This window comes from Salmo salar, chromosome ssa15, assembly GCF_905237065.1.
Source record: "Salmo salar chromosome ssa15, Ssal_v3.1, whole genome shotgun sequence".
NCBI classification, from domain to species: domain Eukaryota; kingdom Metazoa; phylum Chordata; class Actinopteri; order Salmoniformes; family Salmonidae; genus Salmo; species Salmo salar.
Window position 1 is genome coordinate 33,937,102 of NC_059456.1, and position 11,217 is coordinate 33,948,318.

The window sequence follows — 11,217 nt, forward strand, 5'->3', positions numbered from 1 at the left end:
ACAAGCCGTGTTTCGTTAAAGCCTATTTATTTTTGTTACAAGCCGTGTTTCGTTAAAGCCTATTTATTTTTGTTACAAGCCGTGTTTCGTTAAAGCCTATTTATTTTTGTTACAAGCCGTGTTTCGTTAAAGCCTATTTATTTTTGTTACAAGCCGTGCTTCGTTAAAGCCTATTTATTTTTGTTACAAGCCATGTTTCGTTAAAGCCTGTGTAAAGTTCATTTGTTTCAATGTACCGGTAGGCACCTGCGGCTTATAGACATGTGCGGCTTATTTATGTTCAAAATAATAATTGTTTTTAAATTCAGTGGGTGCGGCTTATATTCAGGTGCGCTTAATAGTCCGGAAATTATGGTAATGCATCTCTATAAGTATGAGTGTTTGTGTGTAGGAGGGCCTTACTCGCATAAGATGGGTCATGATCTTGACTATCTCCTCCATGGAGGGTCTCTGGGAGGGGTCTTTAGACCAGCAGCGGGTCATCAGGCTCTCAATGGGTTTGGGTAGGCTCTTGATGAGCGGTGGCCGGGTGCCTGGACATTATCAATACAAACAGAGAGATAAGACGCACTACGTCAACATTTATCACTATGAATCCAAACACAATCACAGTAAAATGGATGGAGAGGTCAAAGGTATTACAAACGCAATCTTTTAAAAATGTAATCAAGTTCCAGAAAGTTAATTTCAGTACAAGTAAACACTTCTAATCTAATGCAAATGAAAGCCCCTGCTGTGGTGGCACCGCTAATTTGTCGGAATGACAGACGCAGTAGTGTCCTGTCCCCAGGTGTGCTCCTGTTCTCAGACAGTCAGTGTTCCGTTTGTGCTCCATCACTCTACTGTGCGACGGAGGGAACAGCAGGGAGCGCTATACAGGTGAGTCTGTCTTTTAATTGCGCTTCCCCGTCAGCCTCGTAACTCATTTAATCTCACAGCAGGTCTCACTGGGCAGCCGGCTCTGAGATGCCAGGGTGATTGACATGTCAGCACAAAGATTAACTCATTCAGCTCCCCCACCTACTTCCTCTTAGACTCACCGTTATGCACAGCCCACATGATGCGGAAGGCCGGCCCTCCAATCTCGTCAAAGGGCTTCCTGCGTGTGATCACCTCCCAGAGAATGATGCCCCAGCTGAACACATCACACTTCTCACTGTAATTGCTGCCTGAAAGCACATAGCAGAGAAACAGCTCCACTCAGAACCTTTCAGATTGCTCTGATTGACTGATGAAAAGTAAGTCTCAAAAAAGCACAGTTAATATGTGTGAGGAGTGTTGGGGAGAAGGGGGATGTGCTTGGGAAAGCACAGGAGCATCCATCTGGTCTGCGCACCTTAAGAACATATGTGTGATGAAAATAAGGAGGCAATTTTAGTTCAGGGCCACTCCTGAGATGCTTAATTACTGTGGCTATGTTGTGGAATTAAACTACTCTTCACACAGGCGTTTGGGTTGTGTCCCAAATTGCACCCTATTCCCTATTTAGCGCACTTCTTTTGACCAGGGCCCATTATGCACTATATAAGGAATAGGGTGTCATTTGGGACTCAGATTTAAAGTTGCTTTGCTGCCGAGGCCTTTTTTAATAACATTTCTCCCCGTGACGCAAATTAGCTTTACGGAGGTCATTCTGGGGGCAAATGTGAGCTGTTTAAATTGCATGGAAATCATGTTACTCCCTTAAACAAGATAATGAATATTCATGTTACTCCCTTAAACAAGATAATGACTATTCATGTTACTCCCTTAAACAAGATAATGACTATTCATGTTACTCCCTTAAACAAGATAATTACTATTCATGTTACTCCCTTAAACAAGATAATTACTATTCATGTTACTCCCTTTAACAAGATAATGACTATTCATGTTACTCCCTTAAACAAGATAATGACTATTCATGTTACTCCCTTTAACAAGATAATGACTATTCATGTTACTCCCTTTAACAAGATAATGACTATTCATGTTACTCCCTTTAACAAGATAATGACTATTCATGTTACTCCCTTAAACAAGATAATGACTATTCATGTTACTCCCTTAAACAAGATAATGACTATTCATGTTACTCCCTTAAACAAGATAATGACTATTCATGTTACTCCCTTAAACAAGATAACGCTAAGGAAATAGTAATTTCCTCCTGACCCCCTTGACAAGAGGCTGCCTCAATGTGCTTTGTAAAACAAAGTACATTAGGCCAGGGATTCCCAAACTCGGTCCTGGGGCCCCTCCTGGGTGCATGTATAGTTGTTTTGCTCCTAGCACTTCACAGCTGATTCAAATAATCAAAGCTTGCTGATGAGTTGGTTATTTGAATAGTGCTAGGACAAAAAACTAAATGTGAACCCAGGGGGGCCCCCAGGACCGAGTTTGGGAAATCCTGCATTAAACTACCGGCTGACAGCATAGACTAAAATGCTACATTCTCCTTGGGATGAAACCGAAACCGTCTCTGCAATATGCTGCATCTTTCCCTCAATTCAACTTCTAAATGTCTGTGTGTACAACCACAATAATTATAATAATAAATACCACCTAAGATATGAATTAATGTAAATTAACAGAATGCTAACAAGAGTTAGATTAGTCAGGCTTTGAGAAATGGTGGAGTCTACGTGTTTGGGGTGACTTCCAATGATCAACTAAGTGATAAAGCCAAAGTGGCGCACCATTACAATTAACGATCACTTCCACCACTAGACATAAGCCCTACTGTATAAACATTGCTCTCAACAGTAGCACCACCTAACCAAACACTGACAATCAATGCACTCTAGATAAACACATTTATGAAAGGCTACACTTGTTTAGATACCCTTGTTCTTAAAGAGTCAGTCCAATTTGCGCTTTCTAAGACAGATGGGACAGGCATCCCTTGGCGTGTTTCAAACATTTGCCATGCTGTTCATACATGCCTTCAAACACCTCTGGGGCCATCCAAGCAGCACTTCCTTTGTTGTTGGTCATGTGGGTCTGAATGTCACACGCTGTCCCAAAGTCACATATCTTCAGCACGGTGCCACCGGCAACCAGGAGCAGGCTGAAACAAACAAGTAAACAAAGATCCACTCAAATGAGTGACGTGTGAACTTGAGTGACGTGTGAGACTACGTAAGGGTAACTACTAAAGGCTGCTGAGGTCTAACTGGGTTACAAACACGTAATAAAATCCACTTTAGCTTCAAAGCAAACATTTCTAATCATTAAAAAAACATGAAAAAAGGGAATACAGCTAGCCAGATTATTTTTATGCATACAAAGGAAAGTCAGATCCCTTACAGCAAATAACTTTACAACCACAAAGTCTGGCAAAACCCGCTGTGTCACACAAAGAGCGTGAAGGTTAGGTTCCAGTCTTTTCCGTCAGAGCCAAATATATAACCTCTGGAGCTGATACAGCTACTCTAAGCATTTCAGTCAGAGGCACACTATGAAAACACTAAGGCCTTACTACTGAAGCCAGATCTAACAGAAATGGAACAAAAACATAAGCAAAATACTTTTATACGCAGACGACTGGAGCCCGTCCGTTGACTATGCTCATTAAAAATATATATAACAAAACTATGGTATTTTGGTTAATAAAGTCAGATACAAATATTCTGACACTATTGCATAATATAATATATCACACATCTATTAAATGTCACCTTGAGTGGGGGAACAAGGCACTTTATTGGCAGTGAAACAAGAGAGAGGGGGAGGTGGTGAGGAGGAGCATACTTGGGTGGCTTGAGGTCCCTGTGAATGAGAGCCTTTGGTTTCATGCCATGGAGATAGGCGACCCCTTGGGAACACTGAAAACACCAGCTCATGGCATGGGAAGCAGTGTAATAGGGGAGGGGTTCAGCACCATGCAGCACTGTGGACAGAGAACACAGTCACTACCACAGACACCTCAAAATAAACACAAAACACACCTGCATGCACACACACACACTTCCATAGCCTTAAAAAGTCCACAAGTGCAAACACACTTTCACATACACCATGTTTTACTATCCTTGTGGGAACATAATATTTTCCATAACTCTAATCCCTAAGCCTAAAATAGCCTTTGTCCTTGTGGGGACCTGGGAAATGTCCCCACCAGGGAGAACTTTCCTTGTTTACCACTAATATGCGCGTACACACACACACACACACACACACACACACACAGAGAGAGAGAGAATACCTTCAAAGTTATAGTTTCAAGCATTCAACAAAGTTGTGATGACCACAACTAAGAACACCAACTTTAAATAACTTTGACAGAGATTCAGAGGTAGAAAAGTATACAAGGGGGTAAAGTGCTTGTACAGGTAAGAGTCAGACCTGGGTTCGAATACTATTTTGAATACCTCAATTACTTTCACATACATTCAAAGTAAGTATTAGGATTTTATTTTTATTTATTAAAGACAAGTAGTTCAATATTTTAATGTATATATTTGAAAATAGTCAGAAACACTGCCTCAAATTCACTCCAATGCATTTAACCGAGGTATTTTTTTAAAGTATATTAAAATACCAGACACTCAAATACACATGTATTTGAACCCCTTTCTGGTAAGGGATCCATGAACACTTCCTAACTCTGCAATACTATATAACAGGTCATTGTGAAAGGACTGACCAATTTAAGGAATCATGGCAATAGTGAGCCTAATAACCCTTTATACTCGAGGGAATTGGCCTATATGGATGAGGCCAAATTGAAATGGAACAGTTAGGAGATAAGAGATATTATTAGACCAAGGTGAAGACACAACAGTTAACATCACACAAGACTGAATCAAAACATTGCACTGTTGATTTTATGTGCATTTTACATTTACTGTACTTTTCGCCATATTTGTTGATAACGAAATCTGAAAATACTCTGGATACATTCCAAAAACACTCCATTATAACATCGCAATCTGGGTCAGGTGGGCATGATTTGAAAGCTTGTTCTATTGCCAACATGACTAGCTAAGTTATAAAATACGATCTTAGTGGTAAGCTTTCACAGGGCAATTCAGAGAAACAGATCATAGAAATGAGTCATGAGTGCATTCAGGTGTGTGTGCCGTGGCAAATTTTCTTCACAATAAACAAATATAGGCTCATTCTGTTCAGAACAACCCAGGATATGACGACATGTCATCGTGTAACTGTACATCAAATATAGTGATCCTAAATGTTGACACTGTATATGACATGAGTCATGATGTGCACATTTGGACTCAAGGGTGTTTGGCTTGCTTGTATGACATCAAAACGGTATTTATTATAATCCTCAAAATCACATCTTTCAAATTACATCAAGTCATCTTAATTTACAGAAATTCCCTCACTCAGACAAGAAAATTGCCCAAATACCGGGAGGGATGGGGTCAACTTGTTGTTGCGAGCTATGCTCAAATTCAGAACGGCTGTCATTCAAAACCCATATAACACTGTGAAGCGCAGAGCCTGAGCTCTACCGTAACTTATAGCATGTCACTGTACAGCCACTACGTTCCAATTTAGGTGCTTATTAGCGCCCAAATCTGCAATTTTCTACCTGTATACGGGTACGAGTGTAAAGGATTAATAAGAGCATAGTTTGCATTTGGGTATTGGAGTTATTGACGTTGATTGCAATATTTCCACTTGTTTGACATGGCATGCAGTTAAACAAATTTACAAGCCATGTCAATGTGTGTGGTAGAGATGTAGGTCGGCTTGGGCGGTATACTGTATACCAGGGCATTTGGAAATAGCCACAGGATGGTTTTTCATTTCTTTGAAGCTTTAAAAAAATAAAATATTTGTATATACTTGATTGCACATGTTTCCTGATGAAGCTTACCGGTAGTCTCCAGCCACATTGTTTTGTTTACAAGCACACAACGAATAGAGACTGGACGCTTTAGTCACTTACTCATTGTTGTGCAGCATGCGCCAGGTTATCTAGTTACAATATGGAATTCAAACTAAATGTTTGCCAGCTAGATATCTTATAACTATTAAGTTAACCGTCTAAAATGTGCTAAAAATGTGTTAGCTAAGTGGTTAGCTTCTTGAAAATCAAGCTTCTTGGTAACATCAGAGAATCCCCTCCTGGATCAAGAGCCTTGTTAACCAATATTGTTTTTTAATGCGTGCAGCATTTTTTAATTTACTTGTATAACTTATAGCTGGGATGTCTGTCCTGCAAATAGTTAGTCAAATACTGTATAAAATGTTTGCATGTGCTCCTTAGCATTCAGTTAGCATTCGCTATAAGGTTTTAAATGTACGCTACATGCCCTAAAGAATGTGGATACCTGCTTGTCGAACATCTCATTCCAAAATCATGTTCATGAATATGGAGTCGGGTGCCCCTTTGCTGCTATAACAGCCTCTACTCTTCTGTGAAGTCTCTCCACTAGATGTTGGAACATTGCAGCGGGGACTTGCTTCCATTCAGCCACAAGAGCATTATTGAGGTCGGCACTGTTGTTGGGTGATTAGGCCTGGATCGCAGTCAGCATTACAATTCATCCCAAAGGTGTTTGATGGGGTTGAGGTCAGGGCTCTGTGCAGGCCAGTAAAGTTCTTCCACACAGATCTTGACAAACCAGTTCTGTATGGATCTCGCTTTGTGCACAGGGGCATTGTCATGCCTCCAGCAAACTTTACAGTTGGCACTATGCATTGGGGTAGCCAACGCGCTACCTGCCTCCAGCCAACTGGACGTTTCCACTTCACAATAACATCACTTACAGTTGACCGTGGCAGCTCTAGCTGGGCAGAAATTTGACAAACTGACTTGTTGGAAAGGTGGCATCCTATTTTGGCATCCTATTTTGGCATTTGGCTGTCCCATTCTGTGAGCTTATGTGGCCTATCACTTCGTGACTGAGCCGCTGTTTCCACTTCACAATAACATCCGGAGCAGCTCTCGCTGGGCAGAAATTTGACAAACTGACTTGTTGGAAAGGTGGCATCCTATGACAAAGCCACGTTGAAAGTCACTGAGCTCTTCAGTATGGGCCATTCTACTGCCAATGTTTCCCTATGGAGATTACATGGCTGTGTGCTCGAATTTATACATCTCTCTGCAACCGGTGTGGCTGAAATAGCCAAATCCACTAATTTGGGGTGTCAACATACTTTTGTATATACAGTGTACTTATTAGCATTGCTAACCTTCAGATTACAGACTCAGTGGGGTTTGAATATAGCGCCCCTTGTGTTCATATCCTAGGATGGCACAAGGTCAGTATGAAGGTATGACAATCTGGATCTGGATACTGCCCAAGCCTAGTAGTAGGCTTGCCTACATTGTCCAGGGACTCACCATTGTACAGAGACCCCCCTTCAGCATATTCCATCACCAGGCAGACCTAGATCGGTCAATTTGTGCCGTCAAAAATGAAAAAAAAAAAAGGTAGTTATTAGGGTATACAGTATCCCACGATGTTCTGGTCGTTTGTTTACCTTGCTATTGGTGTTTCTACAATAAATCAGTAACAACCCACTGTTCCAAGGTATTTACAACTGGCAAAAACCATAGGCTATAACAACACACTGAAATATCAGTGTGTTAAAAAGCTGACTTACCGGAATATTGCATGAGCCATACAACTTCACAATGTTGGGGTGATTCACACGTGAAAGCTGTCGCAGCTTGGGAGGGGAGAGGAGGAGGGAAGAGAATCAAGAGGGATCTCTTTGGGTTGTAATAAACTGCCCTGCCATAACTTTACAGGATATCTCTATTAGTATCCCAGTACAATGTGACAATACCTCAACTATGAATGCTTTCCTTTCAGATTCACTCTCAATTGTCTTGATTGCGACGTCTTTGCCTTTCCATTTGGCCTTGCAGACAACACCAAATGCACCTCTCCCCACGACCTGAAAGATAACAGGTAGACGACATAAGCCAAGTGTGTTGGATGCAATGTTATTCGTCCTTTATTATCATGACCCTACTAATGCCACTTTCCATCTGGGTGTTTTGGGAGTTAGACAAGCTAACACTGTTGTTGTTATTTGTTGTGGACAAGTTCCATTACACAATCCAGCATATCAATCAAACTCCTGTGTGCAGACAGTCAACGTCAGCTGATCTGATGGAGGGGTCTGATGTGTGGGGCCCACCTGTCGGGAACTGCAGCTAGTTAGCTAGTTACAATCAAAACAATAACTGCCAAATAGATTTGGAGCATAGCTAACTGACCATTCTCCATAACGTCTATAGCAAAATAATTTATGAATGGCATAGCTATTAGTGAGATAGTTATGGTAACTTTTAATTCCCAGGCCTTTTCAAAACCATAATACACAAAACATTCAATGCATGGTCCAACACACTGATTTACCGGATTATTGCATGAGCCATACAACTTCACAATGTTGGGGTGATTCAAACCCAACATCACACCCCATGTTGGGGTGATTCACACCTAGCCAGCAAAGCTGTGTTTGTTGACTAGCTAGCTTGCTAGCTCAGTCCCACATAGCCAGCTGGTAGCTGAGCTAGCTAGACAGCTAGTAAGGCAGTTTGCAAACGTTAGCTAAAAAGTCGATTAACAATGGTAGAGCTAGCAACCATGACAATTGCGATATCACGCACTGTGGCAAACTTCTGCATCATAGGATCCCTCACGTTCCAATCAAATGTTGAGATAGCTAACTTGTTACTTACCTCTTCAACTTCAATATCCACATAATCTATTTCTTCAAATGGATATCCAGGGGGAGTTTCGATCATATCGGCGGATGGCAGAGACATTGCTAACTGGCTAACTAGTTATTCATTAAAACTGAATGTAAAAATGTAAAAAGAATAATATGCAAGACACGCGTACACGAAGGAAAATAATCTTACATGACACAACTTGCCAAGACACTGGCGGACCTAAAACGGAAATAAATCTAGTTTAAAAACTGGAACTCGCAAGCTGTGTTTACTGGCTAGCTAGCTCAGTCCAACATAGCCAACTGGTAGCTGAACTAGCTAGACAGCTAGTAAGGTAGTTTGCTAATGTTAGCTAAAAAGTCGATTAACAATGGCTAGCAGTAGCCACAATTTGAAAACAGCAACTTGCAATTGCCATATCAGGGACGTCAACGACGTTGGTTGACAAAAGTAAATCAGCAAGTTAGCTAGCTGGCGAGCAAGCTATATCTGACACTTTGGGAGTCACTTGACTAGGCCGATTGCTGGCCTGATCACGCCAGTCCTTCGCCGCCGTAGACTGTGCACCACCGGCGTAGTGGCTCGAGACATGGGGTGATTGATTTCCTCAGCATTTAAAACTCAAACAATCAACAACAAAAAAAGTGTCCACCGTTTTTCCCTGCGTTTTTCTAAACACCTGACTCGCGTACATAACTTTATAATTACGACTTTTCTTCCATTATATACGACTTTTGTTTTATTCCGCAGTTGTTACAGGCAGCAGCTCCAGAAATGGTGTGCTCCCCTGAATTCTGCCCCACCAGCTTTGTGTCCCGAATGGCATGCAGATGCAACTTTGTAAATAGAGACGCTATAATAAAAAGGATGCGATGTTATTGTTAACTTTATTACAATAAATGCATGCATATGTATGTCCCTATAAGTAACGTTATTAGCCTCTTAAATGTCAATAGTATATGTAGCCTACAGTGTAAAGTACTTGAGGTATCTGTACTTTACTTTTTATATTTTTGACAACTTTTACTATTACTTCACTACACAATGTACGTTTTACTCCAAACATTTTCCCTGACACCCAAAAGTAGTCTACTCGTTACATTTTAAATGCTTAGCAGGACAGGAGGTTGGTCTAATTTACGCACTTATCAAGAGAACATCCCTATCATCCCTACTGCCTCTAATCTGGTAGACTCACTGAACACAAATGCTGAAGTGTGACCCTGGCTATCAATTAAGTAAAAAACAACAAGACAATTGTGCCTTCTCGTTTGCTTAATATAAGAAATTAAAAATAATTTATATTTTTACTTTTACTTTTGATACGTTAGTATATTTTTGCAATTACATTTAACTTTGAAACGTAAGTATATTTAAAACCAAATACTTTTAGACTTTTACTTAAGTAGTATTTTACTGGATGACTTTAACTTTTACTTGAGTAATTTTCTATCTTTACTTTTACTCAAGTATGACAATTGGGTACTTTTCCCACCACTGGTAGCCTACAGTTGAAAAACGCAAGTGACTGTGACTTACTGTGAATATAAACTTTGTTAATTAGACGAACACAGGTAACATACAATGCTATTCATTTTAGTGCTTTAGTGTTTCAAAATAAAATTGTCCATTTATCAAATGGACCATCAATCATGATCTATCAACCATGGTATGTCTGGTAGTCTGGACAAAATACAATTCAGCTGTTTCCCATATGTCAATTACATCTGTAAAGTCCCTCTTCGTCATTGAAACACGTGTGACAGAGTAGGAACCATAGTTTTGGTCATCGTTTCCCAGGGGAGCCTACTTAGGGTGCAAACAGTTCAAAAGCTATTAAAGTGTCAAAGGTAGGTTAAGATAGTTCACTCAGGCACTTTACCATTGAAAAATAATGTCAGTTCCGGACTACTTAATGGGATCAGTCTTCAATAGACACCGGTGCAATAGCAGCTGGGTCTGGTCTACTTAGTTCATTGACTTTCATTGAACCAGAAGAAAACAGCAAGTGGGGTATCTCCAGTCGCGTACCGTCGTTTTGCAGGGCCCTGCAAGATCTGAGCAAGGAAAACAGCTAACTTCTTACAATTCTACACATTTTGCTATTTGGCAAAGAGAAAAATGTTGCTGTTTAAAGCACATTGTATAGCTTATCTCATGTTATTTAAAAAAAAAAAATGCCATTAGTCTGAGAGAAAATGTTGCTGTTTAAAGCAAATTTCCTGCAATTCTACACATTTCCATGGGCCAATTAGAGAAATGTGCAGTTTTATAGCTAGCTATTCCACACATTTTGCCATGAGGTTGAGAGAATCTTTTTTTAGTTTTACAGCTAATTTCCTGTAATTCTAAACATTTTTGCCATCACTTATGTCCTGTTCATATACTATCTGGGGAGGGACACCGGTGGTGTACCAGCGGGTGTCATTATATTTATACCTGAATTTTGTAGAGATGCTGTCTGTTTGAGAACCATTTTGAGAACTGTGCTGTCTTGAAGACAATTGTTTTAGGTGTGGTCAATTGTAAGAAGGTGTTGACTTTGATTCTAAGTATTTATTTGTTAAAGT

General features: G+C 40.3%; 1 protein-coding gene across 2 annotated transcripts in view; it reads right to left on the minus strand.

Annotated features, from left to right (window-relative positions):
• Window positions 1-9,465, minus strand: part of LOC106571331 (mitogen-activated protein kinase kinase kinase 7) — a 28,951-nt gene extending 19,486 nt beyond the window's left edge. For both annotated transcript variants that reach the window (XM_014144274.2, XM_014144273.2), the window contains exons 1-8: window positions 8,654-9,465; window positions 7,750-7,860; window positions 7,564-7,629; window positions 7,301-7,346; window positions 3,733-3,871; window positions 2,925-3,049; window positions 1,041-1,169; window positions 403-533 (exon numbers count right to left, since the gene is read on the minus strand). In XM_014144274.2, the coding sequence (XP_013999749.1) occupies window positions 403-533; window positions 1,041-1,169; window positions 2,925-3,049; window positions 3,733-3,871; window positions 7,301-7,346; window positions 7,564-7,629; window positions 7,750-7,860; window positions 8,654-8,740 (834 nt within the window). In that variant the 5' untranslated portion in view covers window positions 8,741-9,465. The remainder of the gene's footprint in view (window positions 1-402; window positions 534-1,040; window positions 1,170-2,924; window positions 3,050-3,732; window positions 3,872-7,300; window positions 7,347-7,563; window positions 7,630-7,749; window positions 7,861-8,653) is intronic.
• Between the last annotated feature and the right edge of the window lie 1,752 nt (window positions 9,466-11,217).